General features: G+C 59.7%; 1 protein-coding gene across 1 annotated transcript in view; it reads left to right on the top strand.

The window, feature by feature from the left end:
- Positions 1–4,192, top strand: part of RIN1 (Ras and Rab interactor 1) — a 4,492-nt gene extending 300 nt beyond the window's left edge. The window contains exons 2-10 of the mRNA XM_007944954.1: positions 1–114; positions 205–319; positions 399–471; positions 603–694; positions 800–1,537; positions 1,804–2,109; positions 2,288–2,419; positions 2,564–2,715; positions 3,707–4,192. Coding sequence (XP_007943145.1) covers positions 1–114; positions 205–319; positions 399–471; positions 603–694; positions 800–1,537; positions 1,804–2,109; positions 2,288–2,419; positions 2,564–2,715; positions 3,707–4,192 — 2,208 coding nt within the window. The remainder of the gene's footprint in view (positions 115–204; positions 320–398; positions 472–602; positions 695–799; positions 1,538–1,803; positions 2,110–2,287; positions 2,420–2,563; positions 2,716–3,706) is intronic.
- Positions 4,193–17,343: the final 13,151 nt, after the last annotated feature.

Consider the following 17,343-nt stretch of genomic DNA (forward strand, 5'->3'; position numbering starts at 1 on the left):
CCCGGGCGCGCCGTGAGCCTTCGGGAGCGCCTGCTGCTCACCCGGCCCGTGTGGCTGCAGCTGCGGGCCAACGCGGCGGCCGCGCTGCACGCGCTGAGGACCGAGCCCCCCGGGGTGAGTGCCGCCCCGCCCCCCGGAACCGCCGGCCGACTGTGGGGGAGGGGGCTGGAGGTCCGGGCCCTCAACGCCCATCCCCCCACGCAGACCTTCCTGGTGCGGAAATCCAACACTCGCCAGTGCCAAGCCCTGTGCGTGCGGCTGCCCGAGGCCAGCGGCCCGTCCTTCGTCTCCAGCCACTACATCCTGGAGCGGCCCGGGGGTGAGACGGCGGGCCCGGGGGGAGGGCGCTGGGAGCGCTGTGGGGTTCCCCGGAGAGCAGCTGACTGCCCCTCTCTCAGGCGTCTCCTTGGAGGGCTCGGAGCTGGTGTTCCCGGACCTGGTCCACCTCATCTGCGCCTACTGCCATGCCCGGTGAGTGTGCCTACGGGGTGCCTGGTGTCCAAAGGGCGCTGCTCCCGGGGACACCCTTGCAGACCCTCTCAGCCCTTTGCAGACCCCAGGACCCGTCACCCCTGACTTTCTGCTCCTCGCTCTGGCCCCAGGGACATCCTGGTCCTCCCGCTCCAGCTCCCCAGAGCCATCCTCCAGGCGGCCACCCACAAGGAGCTGGAGGCTATCTCCCATCTGGGCGTCGGTAAGGGCGCCCCTGCCACCCGTTGCGCGGATGGACACACCGAGGCCCAGCGCGCGGCAGGGAAGGCGCGCGTGGTGCGTTCGCGATTTGGCGTCTCTTCCCCAGAGTTCTGGAGCTCCGCCCTCAACACCAAGGCTCCGCGGGGGTCCGGTGAAGGCCCGCTGCTCCCCTTGCTGAAGCCCTGGGCCTCTCAGGAGTTGGACCAGGGCCCCGGTGCCGCCCTCTGCTTCTTCAACCCCCTGTTTCCCGGGGATCTGGGCCCCATCAAGCGGGAGCGATTCAAAAGGAGCTTCAAAGTGCGCGTGTCCACGGAGACCTCCAGCCCCCTGTCTCCGCCGGCCGTGCCACCTCCCCCGGTCCCCGAGCTGCCGGGCGCCGCCCCCACCCAGCCAGACAGGCTGCCCCCGCGCCAGCTGCTGCGGAGGGAGAGCTCGGTGGGCTACCGGGTGCCAGGGGGCGCCGGCCCCAGCCTCCCGCCGCTGCCCTCCCTCCAGGAGGTGGACTGCGGCTCCCCGAGCAGCTCGGAGGAGGAGGCGCCCGGCGCCCGCGGAAGCCCGGCCACCTCCCCCGACCTGGGCCGCCGGCGGCGGCCCCTGCTTCGCTCGATGAGTGCCGTCTTCTGCTCGCTGCTGGCGCCCGAACGGCAGGTGGCCCGGGTGGCCGAGGCACTGATTCGGGACCGCCACACGGCTGTGGGCCAGCTGGTGCAAGACCTGCTAACTCAGGTGCGGACCGGACCCAGGCCCCGGGAGCTGCAGGACGTCCGCCAGGCGCTGAGCCGGGCCCGGGCCATGCTGAGTGCCGAGCTGGGCCCGGAGAAGCTCCTGCCGCCGGAGAGGCTGGGTGAGGCCCCATCGGCCCTGGCTCTCCGGGCTCCCAGCTCTCCCCCATCCGCTTCTCTTCTCCTGTTCGCGCCTGGGTCTGGTCTGTACTTTACAAGCCCAGCTTGTCTGTCTTTCTGTCTCTCGTCTCTTCCAGTGGATTCCATCCCACCTCCCCTCCACTCTCTCCCTCGCCCAGATTCCTCCTCCTTTCCCCCGCCCCCTGCCTGGTCCCGCCCTTCCCACCCGGTCCTGGCTGCCTGACCCCTGCCTGGATCTTCCCCACAGAACACGTTCTAGAGAAGTCACTGCATTGCTCGGTGCTCAAGCCTCTCCGGCCCCTCCTGGCTGCCCGCCTGCGGCGCCGGCTCTCGGCTGATGGCTCGCTGGGCCGCCTGGCCGAGGGCCTCCGTCTGGCCCGGGCACAGGGCCCTGGAGCCTTTGGGGCCCAGCTGACTCTCCCCTCCGCGGTGGAGGTGGAGCAGGTGCGTCAGAAGCTGTTGCAGCTGCTCTGCACCTATTCACCCAGCACCCAGATCAAGCGCCTCCTGCAGGTCTGCAAGCTGCTCTACACGGCCCTGAGGACCCACGCAGGTGCATCCTGAGAAACTGAGGCGCAGAGAGTAGAGCCCCACTCTCCGCAGCCATAGGACTCACCCTGAGGGCCTAGCAGGCTGGTGGGGGGGTCCCTTCCCCAGACCAGTACTGGGCCCTGACCCTGGGACCCCAGAGGAACCTGAAACCACCCCTGTCCTCTGCTGTGTCTCCGCAGGGGAGGGCGCGGGCGCCGACGAGTTCCTGCCGCTGCTGAGCCTGGTCCTGGCTCACTGTGACCTTCCAGACTTGCTGCTGGAGGCTGAGTACATGTCGGAGCTGCTGGAGCCAGCACTGCTCCCCGGAGAGGGTGGGATACGTGCGCCCCCCCATAACCCTCCCTGTCTGGGTGGGGCCTCCATAGCTGCTTCCCGGCCCTGTTAATCAGGGAAGGCGAGGAAGGAGCAGGTCAGCCAGCTGCAGGCTGAGCCACCCTCTTCTCCTTGTGTCCCAGGAGGCTACTACCTGACCAGTCTCTCCGCCAGCCTGGCCCTGCTGAGCAGCCTGGACCAGGCGCATGCCCTGCCCCTCACCCCCTCCCAGGAGCTGCAGCGCTCCCTCAGCCTCTGGGAGCAGCGCCGCCTGCCAGCCACCCTCAACTTCCAGGTAAAGGAGCCCTCCACGTGGCGCACCCCCAAACTGTCCAGATGAGAGGAAGTCTGGTGTCATCCAGGCCAGTACCCTCCTTTTCCCGGGGAGAGCCAGCCAGGAGAAAGAGCCAGTCCGGAACAGATAGCAAGGCCTCCCCTTCTAGAGAGAAAATGTTCCACTGTGAGCTTTAGGGGCGTCCTCCCTGGATTCTTCACTGCCTAGCCTGTCTATCTAGTGGGGGGTGGACCCTGTTAGCAGCAGGGCTAGGGGAGGTGGCATGGCCAGTGCAGATAGGAGGCTGGAAGAGGGCCTTTAGTTCCCATTTGACAGGTGAGAGGTGACTTAGAGATGGGAAGAGGCACAGAGTTCTGGCCTCCAGCCCCCACCAGGCACCAGGCGGGGACCTGGCCTCCAGCCCTTGCCCACCTGCCACCCTCCCATCCTCTGGGCTCAGGCCTGGGTGTCCTCCAAGCCAGAGCCCATCCTCTCTTCCCCATCCAGTCCGGGGAATCCTCCTAACTTTGGTTAAGGGTCCACTCTGTAGCCAGATCCTGGGTTCATCTCTCAGTTCTACCGCTTCCTGGTTGTGAGACCTTCAGGAAGGTACCTAATCCGTTTGTGTCTCAGATGTTTTTTACCTGTAAAATGGGTTAATCAGCCCTACCTCCTAGGAGTAAGGTAATTCAGGGCAAGTGCTTTGCATGGTGTCTGGCACAGAGTGAGGCCATCTAATGTCCCCTTTCATGGTTAGGTTTGGAAGGGCCCCACAAGGGCTGTCCTTCCAGCCGCAGCCCTGTGATCCACTCGCCTAGCCACATCTCTCCCTCCCTCAGAGCCCTCCGTGACACTCATCTGGTCCAAAAAGCTTTTGACAATTAGTCCTACGCCCAAGTTATCTCTCCCACCCTTGTCCCTGCAGAGCCTAAACCATAACCGTAGGCTTTAACGCCAGGCACTTTATACCGGATGGGGTTGAGGACTTGTTTTTGCTTTTCCTCCTGCCTAGCACCTCCTCCGAGTAGCCTATCAGGACCCCAGTAGTGGCTGCACCTCCAAGACCCTGGCTGTGCCCCCAGGGGCCTCCATTGGTACCCTCAGCCAGCTCTGTGCCACCAAGTTCCGAGTGACCCAGCCTGACACTTTCGGCCTCTTCCTGTACAAGGAGCAGGGCTACCACCGCCTGCCCCCTGGAGTCCTGGTCCACAGCCTTCCCACAGCTGGTTACCTCGTCTATCGCCGGGCAGAGCAACCTGAGACCCAGGGGTCCCCGCCTGGGACTGCAACAGAGGAGAATAAGGCGGGGCCAGAGGCAGGAAGCAGGGAGGAGAAGGAGAGAGCCATAGGAGAAGGAGATGCTGGGGCCAAAGCCAGCCCCAGGGACAGGGGACAAGAGGCTGAGACAACCGTCGAGGGAAGGGAGGGTCAGGCCAGGGGAGGCCCTGTTGGGTCCGAAGGACCAGAGGCTGAGGGAAGCCAAGCGGCCGAGGAGTAAGCTGGACGTGACCAGAGGAGCATGTGGGATGGGGCATACTGAGCTGCTAGGAAGGCCTGTAAGAGCCTCGGTGCCCCCAGCAGGGCTACAGCCGCCTCAGCCACCCCACACTGGCTCCTCCTGTGTCTGCTACCACCCCTGTCTGGTGTTATCCAGCAGCCCACCTGCTGGGAGATTGGAGGAGAGCTGGGAGGCCCCAGACCAAGTGTCCAAGGGTCCTTGCCTCTGGCCATGGGGGTGGGGCTCTGTTCCAGCTCCCTTTGGCCCCCTCCAGGGTGCAGCCCAGGTTAGGGCTACTGGCCAAGCTGCCCCAGCAGGCTGAGGGCGCCAAGCCTCCTAACCACTCCTGGATGTCAGGAGGCTTCAAGAAGGCCACGGCCTGGCAGCAAGGCCTGGCCCAGCCCTGCCTCGGAGCAGCCCCTCCAAGCCTCAGTGTCTTCACCTGTGAGGTGGGGATGCACTGCTTATCTCTGGGAGTCAGAGGGGGTGACATTGCTGCAAGGCTGAGCTCCGACTGGAGAGGAACCAAAAAAACAAGCTCACTGCCGTCAAGTCGTTTCTGATGCATAGTGACCCCTCCTCGGGTTTCCAAGGCAGTATTTCTATAGAAGTAGATCGCCCAGTCTTCTTCTGAGGAGTGGCTGGTGGTTTGAACTGCTAGCCTTCTGGTTAGCAGCCAGATGCCTTAGGCACTGCACCACCAGAGCTCCTGATTGGGAAGGAGCGGTTCCTTTTGCTTGCCCTGCTCAGACTTGAGTCTGCTGGCCCAGGGCTCTGGCTGGGTGGTGGGCGCCCATCGGTCCACAGGAGATGTCATCTTCCAGATCAGCCTTCCAGAGGAGAAAGCACCCAGTCCCCGTCTTTCAGTCCCCAGGAGGAAGCAGTACCTGCCAGCAGGGAGATAAGGTTCTGAAGTTGGGAGGAGCTTAGCAACCATTTTCTCTGCCCTTAACTCACTTGGCCCTCTTTTGGGGTGAAGGCAGGGCGTGACTTATTGGCCCTACCAAGGTTCTTAAATAACTCCCTAAACGTCACCCAGCAAGACATTAGGGGTTCCTCCACCCAAACTAGGTCCCTCATATCTAAGGCACTGACAAATTAACCCTCAAGGCCCTTCAGCCCTAAGTGGGGGATGCCCAGAACAGGCGGCAAATCTGAGCGAATAATAGTGCCGACCACAAGAGGGCGCACACGGGCCAAGAAGCTGCTGAACCAGTGACGGAAGAGGGCGCACCTCTGGCGGCAGCAGCCTGAACGGTCAGGGGCCTAATGGCCTTGCGGTCACCTGCCTGGTGACCAGCCTTGGGGGAGGGTTCAAGGTGGTCGACCCTTAGACCCCTTGGGAAGGAAGAATGGGGGAGGGTCCCTCAGGCACTGAGCATAAAGGGACGTAACACTCATGTCAGGTGTCTACACGTTTTCAGACAACCCGGATACAGCCCACCTCCACACCCCAGACACACACAACAGGAAGTCTCCCCTTCAATCTTCTGTATGTCCTCCTCCCCCAGCACCCTGACAGTGCTCAACACTCCGTAGACACTAAATAAATGGAGTTCGCTGATGGGAGTTTGATAACTAAGAATAAAGGCAGTGAGGTGGGAGCCTGGGGAGGGGAGGCTAAGGGCGGGCGGGGCTCCGGGATCCAAACACAGGATGGGCCGAGTTCAGTCCCAGAAGAAGGACCTGGAGTGGCTGCAGGGGGTGCTGGGAAAACCCGAGGGACAGGATGTAGAGCTGGTCTCACGGGAACAGCCCCGCTGCTGGGCTCTGGAAGCCCCTCCCACCCTAGCCCCTGCTCTGGGAACTCAGATGTCCGCATTTCTGGCTCCTGGGAGCCCTCCCCCACGCTGCCTGCTGCCTGGGTCTGATTGGTCAGAGGTCCGGGGTTGGTGAATCACCTTGACCAAGGGCGTGATACCAGGGGTGGGGCCCCAGTCCAGGCAGGGCAGGCAATGACAGGCTGGTCTAAGTGGTCTAACTGTGGATCTACATTCTGTGGAGGAGAAAACAGGCTTGCTCAGGGAACAGGCTGTTGACAGGCAAAAAGCTTGGACCCCAGGCCACATCTTTGGATTCCATATCTTCCAAGACAAGAAGATTTGTTTACTCAACAATCAACTGTCGTGTGTCCATGTGCACCAAGCACCACGGCCCTAAACAAATGGAAACGGGTCACATTTCTCTCCCCCACGCTCTGTGATCTGAGCAGTAACTGAGAGCCTGCATAGAGCCCTTGGGTGGCACAACATTAAGGTGCTTTCAGTGCTAACTGAAAGGCTGGTGGTTCAAGTTCATCCAGGGGTCCTTGGAAGAAAGACCTGGCAATCTATATCCAAAAAATCACCCATTGAAAGCCCTGTAGAGCAGTTCTACCTGGACATCCATGGAGTTGCCATGAGTCAGAATCAACTCCGTAACACCTGGTCTTGGTATTGTATGCCTCCCCACCATCACCCACCTTTGTCCTTGTGGGAGAAGAAGCCAAGGCTCTGGCAGGTGACCTGTCTTCCTCAGTAGGACCCCGAGGAGCAGTCATTTCCTCACATTAGCCACTTGCCGTTTATCACCTAAAGTTACTGGGGTGTGTTTTTGTTTATTGTCAGTGTCCCCCACCAGAATGCCAGCGCCAAGTCGGCCTTGTGCCCAGCTCACTCTCCGAGGCCTAGAACGATGCCCTGCCAGGAGTTGGCGCTGAGTCGATACATGTGGTGTGATCCCAATGGGAAGACTCAGCCGGAACGTTGCCTGCGGTTCCTGGAGCGCGGGCGGTGCATCCTCCTTTGCTGCCACCAGGGGGTGAGCGTGCCCCATTCCCAGCCGTAGGCCGTATTCCTCCTTCTCCAAGGAGGCCACCCAGGGGACTCAGAAAGCCCAGCTCAGGCTGCTCAGGGAGGGAGCAGCCCCGCAGTGAGGTCCCAGGGCCGTCCTGTGAGTAGGGTCCTGCAGATGAGGGAGGGGCCGTCCACCCGAGCTGGGTTCCACCCCAGAACGAGTTCCGGTCCGTGGTGAGGGCCTGAGAGGGGATCCGGGCATGGTGGGGAAGGACCCAGTCACTGAAACCCACACTGAGGGGGCTTAGGGACCTCAGGACACCTTGGTGGACACTCCTGTGGTCATGCCTAAAGTGTGACTGCCACGGTCACTCACATTTCCCCACACCCCTCCACTGGCCACACATGGGACAACACTCTGACTCACCCCACCATGGCCTCATAACCCACGTCCCTCCCAAAGTTTGACACACAGTCATAATCACACACAGAGACACCCTGACCCACATTCACAGTGTGTGATAGATACTACTGTGGTCCCAGGAGCCCCCACAAACCCATGTCCCCAGGAACACCCACAGTGTTAGGCACACACGGGCACCGTTAGCCACTCATCCCCTGTGGGACAGGACACGGTGACTTTTCTGCACCGAGCCACACCCTGACACAAGCCAAACACCCACTCACATGCCAGACACGCAGCCTCCCTCTGCGGCTCAGAGTGACTCCTTGACACATACCCAGTGGCAAGCTGACACAGACACGTGGTGACATGCTGATGATACACACATGGGACAGTCTGCCACATACCCAGAGACAAGCTGAAACAGAGTCCCAGGGAGACCTGCTACCTAGGGACTGCCTGCCTGACACACTTTCACCTGCCCATGCAGAACCACCACGGGGATCCCAACCCCGCGCTCAGACAGGGCCACATACACTGTCCCAGGACTCAGTGCATGGGCTTTCCCCTCCCAGTCTGCCAAGCACGGGAGGCTCAAACACACAGAGACACACACAGGGATGGAGGCTCAAACACACAGAGAACCGCACAGACTCAGAGACACACACGGGGGTGGAGGCACACAGAGGCCCGCACAGACTCAGAGACATAAACAGATACAGAGACAAACACAGAGAGACGTACAAACCCAGAGACACACAGAGACATGGAGACACGCACAGGGATGGAGACAAACACACAGGGAGGGACCCGCTCAGACTCAGAGACACACACAAGGACACACACAGACACACAATCTCTATTTTTGATCAGAGAGGAGGTCCAAAGCCCTCTCCTGGCCAATTTCACACCTACACCCCACACACCCATACCCCCTGCCCCCGGTGCCGGACCCTGGTGGGGGCTGAGTTGGGACCCGATGGCCAGGCCGGCAGAGAGGGAGGCAGTGCTGGGAGGGAAGGCCTGAGCTCATCAGATTCCAGAAGGGGTGATTCACGGAAGGCCTGGGGGGGTGGTCTGGGAGGGGGCACTGGCCCACGGACCGCACAGCTTTGGGAGCCTGGATCGGCTTTGGACCTGAGGGTCCTAGATCCAGAACCAGCCCTGAGTCTGGGAGGGGGCTTTCCGAGGGGGTGGCAGGGCCCAAAGGGCTGTCTGCTGGGCCCAGATCCTGGGAGGGACTCCTCCGGACACAGGGCTGAGCCCTAGGATGAGACAATCGGCCCCTCCCGTCCACCCCACCCCGGGGCCTGGGCCCCTGACCCCACGCCTTCCCGGACTCAACAGCTGGGTGTCTTTAGCAAGGGGTAGGTCAAGGGTGGGTGAGGGAACAAGACAAGCGACCTTCAGGGCCTAGCTTGGGCCCTGGGGCAGACGGTCAGAGTGTACCCCAGAGGCCCCGAGGGGCTGGGTCTGGCCTGGCCTTGTCGGTGCCGACAGGGTTACAGACCCAAATGGCCCTGCCAGGGGAGGCTCGTGCCAGGGCTGAGGCAGAACTCGAGGCTGTCCCAGAGCCAGGGATGTTTTCCTGCTGAGATGGAGTCTCTGCTTCTGCCGCCCCCAGAGCCCCTGCCTCCCCGGCTGATGCTCAGAGGAGGTGGGGCCGCTGGGGCCAGGCCAGTTCCCTGTGCAGGGTGACAGGAAGACAGGATGAGGCTGGGGGCAGGGCGGGGGCACAGGAAGTGCCTTTCTTGGAACTTGAACCAAAATAGTATGTTCTGTCCCTACTCAGGGTCCAGTGTCCCACGGGAGAGGTGTGTGTCACCAAGGAGACCCCCACCAGGGAGGGGCCTGAGCCACTCTTAGTTTGGTTCTTGCTCCCCAGCCCCCTCCACCCCCACACTCCCATCTGCCCCCGACGTGCGGCCTCTGCTCCACTTTGAAGTCCCAACATAAATATCATGTCTGCTTGGATTCCCCTTCCTGGTCCGGTCACAGCCCCCAGATCTGGCTCTCACCCCAGCCAGCCCTGGGGGGTACCATGCAAGAGAAGTGGAGGGCGGCTGGGACCACCCAGGAATGATGACAAGCCAGAGACCCCAGAGACAGAGAGGGGAGGAAGGAAGACAGAGCGACAGACCAGAGAACCAACAGAGGGGACAGTCTTGGTGATGGAAAAACCCTACAGAGAGGGAGTGAGACAGGAAGGAAGGGACAGACTCAGGGGCCCAGGACTGAGGGACCCAGGAAGGAGAGGGCGCCGGACAGAAGAAGAGAGAAAGTAACGGCCGAGGAAGCCGGGGTGGGGGGCGCTGAGACTGGGCAGCAGTGGGGGGATGCATATAAAACCAAAAGAAAGCCACTGCTCTGGGAGTCAGGTGACCAACCCACCCGTCAGCCTGGGACACAGGACGTGTGCTGAGACCAGGACAGTCCAGCAAACTGGGCCAAGCTGGTCACCTTAGGTGGCTGGCCTCTGGCAGACGACGCAGGGGTCGCAGGATCCACTTCTACCTGTAAACACTGTACAGATAAGGAGACTGAGGTCCAAGAGGGCTGGCTGGGAAAGTCCTGCAGCACATGGCAAAGGCAGCCCTGGGATGCACCGTCTCTGCCCTAGAGAGGAGGAGAAGAACATGGAGGGACAGGCGGCCACTGTCACTCTCTCTGCAGCAGTCCTGAGTCCCTGGCCTGGCCCGGCGGGCTTAGACTTGGGACCCGTTCACGAACTGCCCTGCTCACAGTGCACCTGGGACAAGCCCTGCCCTTCCAGCCCTGACATGGGCAGATGTGGCCGGAAGGTCTGATCAGTTTTTATAGAGGAGCAGAAGGGAGCCCCAGCTGGTCCCGGCTGGCCAATCAGAAGAAGCTATGTGCTTCCCCCCCCCTCCTCACAGCTGGGGGCACAGGTGTGCAGGTGCTGGGACACGATGGATGTCACCCAGATGTGCACACTCACACCACACGCCAGGCATGTGTGAGCACACACATGCACCACCAGTGATCCTCAGGTACACTCACGTGCACACCCTTTCTCTGTGACAAGGACGTGCCCTCATCTCCCTCCAGCTGTGGGGATCCTTCACTGCAGGGGCCAGCCTGCTCTGGACAACACCCCTTCTTCCTGAGCCCCACCCCCACAACCATGTCTCCCTACCCCGCCCCCAGCTCCCCACCCCCTTCCCCAGGGCTCTCTCCCCTAAAGCACACTGGGTGCGTCTGCAAGTGGGGACGAGAGGAGGCTTTGCTCACTGCCCTCCTTCCTGGAGCCCCTCCTCTTCCCTCCCTGCCTGCCTGCCCAGGGGACCCAGCCCACCTCCCCTCCCCAACTCTCATCCAAGACCAGGCATCTCCGGCCCCCCCAGCCCCCATGCCGCCCACGTCTGACCGCCCAAAGCAGGGTGGTTTTGGGAAGAATTTAGAAATGAAGGAGATGGGGGGATGGGGACAAAGAAAAGGAGTGAAAGGAGGTGATTTGTACACAAAGCTATGTGCTGGCTCAGCGGGCCAAGGCTCTCAACGAAGCCTGCCCAGGGCGCCCCCCATCCCTCTCAACTCCCCACCCTGGCTGCTCCCCTGGCCTCCCTGCACCAGCGCCCCCACAGGCCACCCTCACCCTCACCTCCATGGGCCCACTCACCGCATCCCAGATCACCAGGCCTGGTGCTTGTCCCTGAGGCCGGAAGACAAAGCTCCTTCTGTTGTCTTCGTGCCCCCCTCAAGGGGACCTCTCCCCACATGGGCCTTGGTCACAGAAGAGAACCCCAGTCCCCTGACCACCAATCTCAAATGTGAGCTGAACCAGATGAGTTCAGGAAGTGCACCATCCCCCATCTCTATCTCCTGTCAAGTTCCAGCAGAGAAAACAGGCCTTGTGGCGCCTGAGGACGAATCGAATCGCACCATCCCTGCCAGTGGCTCTCCTGCCCCACTGGACTTGTCAGGGCAGCTGCTCCCAGGAATCAGAACCCCGCTTCTGCTGAATCCAACCATCCAACTATCCCACTCACACTTCCTACATCCATCCATCTCTCCATCTGTCCATCCATCCATCCGTCTACCCATCTCCCACCTAACCATCATTCCACCCACCCATCCATCCACCCATCCATCCTCCATCTAACCATCTTTCCATTCACCCACCTGTCTGTCCATCCATCTATTCATCATCCATCCATTCCATCCACTGGTTCCTCCATCCATCCAATGGTCTACCTGCCCACCCTCCAAGCACTGTTTTTTTATTTGTTTCGATTTAACAAGTGATCTATAAAACAGATCTCCTCCTTATTGTATATTGCCTTCTCTTTTGCCCAAGTTAAAATCAGTCCACCCTCCAGTTAGTGGTCTACCCGCCCTCCCCCCACGCCTACCCCTGCTAACCATCAAAGAAGATTTCTTTCTGTGTGAGACCTGTGTCTTGACTTTTCACAGTAGGGCTCGTGCAGCAGTTGTCTTTTGTGATTGACAACTTCACTCAACATAACGGCCTCTAGGCTCATCCATGTTATGAGATGTCTTGCAGATCCATCGCTGTTCTTTAATGTTGCCTGGTATTCCACTGGGAGCTCTGGTGGCAAAGTGCCTAAGGCATCTGACTACTAACCAGAAGGCTAGCGGTTCAAACCCACCACTACTCAGAAGGAAGATTGGGCAATCTACTTCCATAGAGATACTGCCTTGGAAACCCAAGGAGGGGTCAAATCGACTAGACGGTAGTGATCTGGTATTCCATTGCATGTGTGTACCATAGTTTGTGGATCCGTTCTTCCATCAATAGGCAGTGAGGTGGTTTCCATCTTTTGCTATTGTGAATAGTGCTGCAATGAACATGGGTGTGTCATAGCTCTGGTTTCTCGGGATCTATACTTAGTAGTGGGATTGCCGGATCCTATGGTAGTTCTATTTTCAGCTTTCTAAGTGGGACTGTAAGATGGTGCAACCACTGTGGGAAACAGTATGGTGCCTACTTCTAAAAACTAAAAAAAAAAAAGTGTACTTTTCAGCAGGAGGCACCATACTGTTTCCCACGGTGACTGCACCGTTTTACAGTCCTCCCAGAGGTGTGTGAGGTTCTGGACTCCACACCCTTGTCAGCATTTGTTGTTTTCTGGCTTTCTGAACTTTGCTATCAGTGCTGGGGTGAGATGGGTTTCTGGTTCCCTACTGCCACTCTGACAGGAATATACCACAAATGGAATGGTCTTAACAAACAGGAGTTTATTCTTACAATTTGGAGGCTTGACGTCCAAGTTCAAAGTGCCAGGCTCTAGGAGCTGGGTGAAAGCCCCTCAACCTTGGGGTCCAGCTCTGCCTCGTGCTCCCAGCCCACTGGAGCTAAAGGCGTTTCTTCACTCAGACAGCTGCTGGCTGCTGAGGCTGAGAAGTCCCAAGGTTGACAAGTAAAAAGGCACAGTCCCGATGTTACCAAACCACACGGCAGGCCATTCACTTAAGTCCATTGTAAGTTCCAAGGTCCGCAGAGCATGGCAGGCTGCTGAGCAATGACATGGCTACATGCAGGGTCCAAGCGTGCCATAGGCTAGAGACCATTCCCAAAGCTCCTCCTTATATACAGGAAGCAGACCACATCCCAAAGGTAGCTACTCAGCTGCTTGTGGTAGATCCCACCAAAGAGTTGATTGCCAGTCTCACCATGGGGAATAACTACCACCAGCTGCCCAGCCACTCAATCAGGCCCAGCCAAGTTGACACACAAACATAACTACCACAGATGGTATCTCACAGTTGGTTTGATTTGCATCTCTCTAACGGCCAATGTTCCCAAGGATTTCTTCACTTGTTGGCCACCTACATGTCCTCTTTGGTGAATAGGATTGCAGGTCAGCATCTTCTCTGCGTTACAGAGAAACTAAGATGAGTTGGACTCAACCACTAGAAGGAAACGTAGAACCCCAACCAGCTCCCTTTCTGGCTCCCCAGCTCCTCACACCCAGATCCCTGATGCCGTACCTACCCCATGTGGGGCAACCTCACACCCACCTCTCCCAAACAGGAGTAGACAAGCGAGTGCCAGAAATCCCCCCACACTGGACACCCAGGTGCGTCCTCTAGAGTCGTTCTCTGCCCACTTAACTCTCAGCCTCCTTGGGGCAGAGGTGCCCTGCAGTCCTAGCTCTGGCTTCCTCCCATTCCCAAGTAAGTCCAGCCTGTACATCTGGAATTTGGCCTTTGACCTTCCTCCTGGTTCCCTTGCCTGCCCTCCAACTCCTCACCCCAACAGAGGCTGGAGTCCTGACCTCCACTCTCACCCACCCACTTGCCAGACAGCCTACAGCCTCTCCTTGGCCGCCCAGCACCGGTCTTTGTCCAGATCATGACTGGCTGGCCACACCCTTGGACCAGGCTCCCACCCACCCGTCCCCGGAGGAGCCTGGAGAGGCTGCCTCCCCCAGCCCGGCCCGCCCTGCTGCCCGACTCTCCAGCCAGCTCCCCAACCCTCTCCCAGACGATTGCAACAGTCTCCTAACTGGTCCCTGGCTTCTGGTCCCCTCCACCCACCACCCGCCAGCCCAGAGATCTCTCATCAGGCCTCCACAATGGAGGACCAGCCTTTAGGGGTGGCTCAGTGTCTTCCAAGCCCGGCCCCAACGCCTTTCTGGAATTCTCTCTCATGCCTTCTCCTGTCCCTGTAGATGTCCCTCACCCCAGGTCCGTGCGTGGAGCCCTCTGCATTCTCCAGACGTCCTGAGCGCTGCTGTCTCAGGACCTTCCCCTGGCCTGGGCCTTCTTTCTGGCACATCTTCCTCCCATATGCACGCCTTTGCATCAGGAGCTCGCTGCCAGGGCTCCTCAGGAAGTCGCAGCACAGAGAGCCTTGGGACAGGACTCAGAAGGCCTTGCCTCTGGGACCAACTTGCTCCGAGACCCCCTGGGTCCCAGTTTCTCCATTTGCAAAAAGGCTTGCTGATGTTCAGGGGTCTTCAGGTCTGGGCTGGTCTGATTTCATGCGGAACAGGTGGGCTTTGGTTGCAAGCAAATTCCCAGCTCCCCACGGCATCACCACCAGCAAGAGCCTGTAGTTCTCCTTCCCAGTGAAGCGGCAGCCATGGGCCTGGAGCTTCCTAGGCCCTGGGAGCAGAGCAAGGAGTAAGACAATGACCCTGCACCATCGGAGCTAACAGTGTCCTAGGGCAGGAATGGCCAGTGCCCCAGGGAGCATTTGGTGGTATTTTTGATCACCACAACTGAGGACATGCTACAGGTGTCTAGTGGGCAGAAACCACAGTTGATACTAACCATTCTACAACACATAGCCCAGATCCCTCAACAAAGAATGATCCGACCCGAACATCCACATTGAGAACACTGGGCTGGAGAGACTCAGGCCATAAGTATAGCAGTAAGTAAGCATATACCTTGTCGGGGAGCTCTGGTGGCATAGTGCCTAAAGCATTTGATTGCTAACTGGACCACCAGCCACTCCTTGGAAGGAAAACTGGGCAATCTACTTCCATAGAGATGCTGCCTCAGAAACCCAAGGGGGTGTCGCTGTGAGTCAGAATCAACTTGATGACAGTGAGTTAGGTTTTTTGTTTCTTTGTTTATACCTTGTCTACTTTGTCAGGTCATGATAAGTGCGCAGGAGGAAGATGGAGCAAGACCAGGGCCTGGGGGCTCCCAGGGAGGTGACTTGAGCACAGAGACCTGAGGGAAGTGGGCAGCTATCACAGGAAGAGCGGCCAGGAGGGGGAACAGCCAGAGCAAAGGCCCTGGGGTAGACTGTGAGCTTAAGTAACAGCAGGAAGCCTGAGTGGCCAGAGCAGAGGAGGAAGCAGGGGGAATGAGAGGCCTGGGGGCCGATCACAGAGGCCCAGAGGCCACTGCCAGGGCTTGGCCTTTCCTCCAAGTGAGATGGGGCCTGGGAGGGTTCTGAGCAGAGGGATCTGATCTGATTCAGATTTTAGAAGCACCCGTCGGGCTGGATGTCGTGGGGAGAGGCTGCAGAGGGCAGAAGAAGCAGCCGAGATCAGGGAGAGGCTGTTGTGGGAAGTGGGATAGGAGATGACAGTGGCCTGGCTGGTGGCAAAGAAGGTGGTGAGAAGCAGCTGGATCCCAGATCTGTTAGGAAGGTGCCGCCAAGGGGATTTTGCTGTGAGATTGGACATGGGGTGTGGGAGGGAGATGAGACAACGATGACCTCGAGGTTTGGGGCTTGAGCCAGTGAAGGCTGAAGTGCTACATTGACGCTGGTTGTGAGAGGGGGAGAATTTCCCTGCTTCACAACCGCAGACTCGGTGAGGGAATGAATAGGATTGCAGGTCGGCATCTGGCTCCCTGGCTCCTCACACCCAGATCCCTGATGCTGTGCCCACCCCGTGCGGGGCAGCCTCACACCCACCTCTCCCAAACAGGGGTGGACAAGCGAGTGCCAGGAATCCCCCCACACTGGACACCCAGGTGCGTCCTCAAGAGTCCTTCTCTGCCCACCTAACTCTCAGCCTCCTTGGGGCAGAGGTGCCAGGAATGGCCAGTGCCCCAGGGAGCACTTGGTGGTATCACATGGGTGTGCGGGCTGGGAAGGGAACCTCCTTGATCACTTGGGCCTGGACTTCAACTCCTGCTCTGCAAACTGAGTGCCTGCCTCAACCTCCCCCACCCGGAGCCTCCTGGGGCTGGTGGGCCGGAATGAGGAGGACTGAGGGAGGGGGGCAGGGGCTGCCCTCCCTTCACCCCTGCTCAGCCTGGGGCCCAGGGCACAGGGTAAGAACGCCCTCCTCCCTGGCTCTCATGGGCTGCAAGGCCAGCCCAGGGGCTGTTAGGTGGGCTCCCACCCCTACCCGGACTTCCTCAGAAGACAGGGCAACATTTGCTTCAGGCTCTGCAGCTGACCAGGCACAACTGCAAACACTGTGATGCTACCCCACCGGGGAGCTGAAAGGCCAGGACGCCACATTATCTCGTTTTGTAAATAAGAAAAATGGAGGCCCAGAGAGGGTCAGTGACTTCCCTCAGGTCACACAGCACATCTGTGGCTGAGTGGGAAGTTGGACCAGGGTAGCGGCTCAAATGTCTGCTCAGAGTGCAGTGGGCGTGCAGGGGTTAAGCAGCCAACCAGCTCCCCAGGGACCATCAGGGGATGGGCTCAGCCACAGGCCTCCAGGAGGGGCTGGAAGAAGGCCCTGGCCAGGCCCACATAGCAGGCCCTGGGGGCAGGGAGGGTTCCACACACACACACACACACACACACACACACGCACACGTGACGCCCGTGTCACATACACGTGTATGTGTCATTGTGAGCCCCGTGCCCATACATGGACTCGAACCGGTCCCCTCCCGGCCCATCACCGTGAGTGCGGCCCAGTCCGTCCCCAGGCACCCTGCCCTCCTGCAGCAGGAGCTCAGAGAGGCATTTCCTGTTTGGGGGCTGCCTCCACCCCCTCAAAGTCCAGGTTCCCAGGGCCCCAAGCTGAGCAGGGGTGAAGGGAGGGCAGCCCCTGCCCCCCTCCCTCGGTCCTCCTCATTCCCGCCCACCAGCCCCAGGAGGCTCCGGGCGGGGGAGGTTGAGGCAGGCACTCAGTTTGCAGAGCAGGAGTTGAAGTCCAGGATCAAGGAGGTTCCCTTCCCAGCCTGCACACCCATGTGAGGGACTTCATGTGTTCATGTGTGTTCATGTAGCATGCCACACCGTCTTTGTATGTGCACCTAAGGAGCTGAGCGTGTCAGAGTGTGTGCCTGCATGGGAGAGAGGGCTGTAGGCCACCGTGGGTCCACAGTGAGGCCCAGAGCTGGGCATGTCCCAGCCAAGGACAGGGTGTCAGGGTGACCCAACAGAATGGACCAGGGTAGGTTTCCACATGGATGCCGGGCGGTCCGGCCATGAGACTGCTCCCGGTGCGATGAGGTCGCGCATCCGGATCTGGGTCTGTGGGTCCGTGGGAAGCGAGCTCGCCCCACCCCCACCCCAGCCCCCGACTGCGCTGCAGTTTTCCGAGGGAGGGTCGGCCCAG

The sequence above is a fragment of the Orycteropus afer genome, unplaced genomic scaffold (assembly GCF_000298275.1).
Source record: "Orycteropus afer afer isolate SDZICR_OR568_19922 unplaced genomic scaffold, OryAfe1.0 scaffold00130, whole genome shotgun sequence".
Taxonomy (NCBI): Eukaryota; Metazoa; Chordata; class Mammalia; order Tubulidentata; family Orycteropodidae; genus Orycteropus; species Orycteropus afer.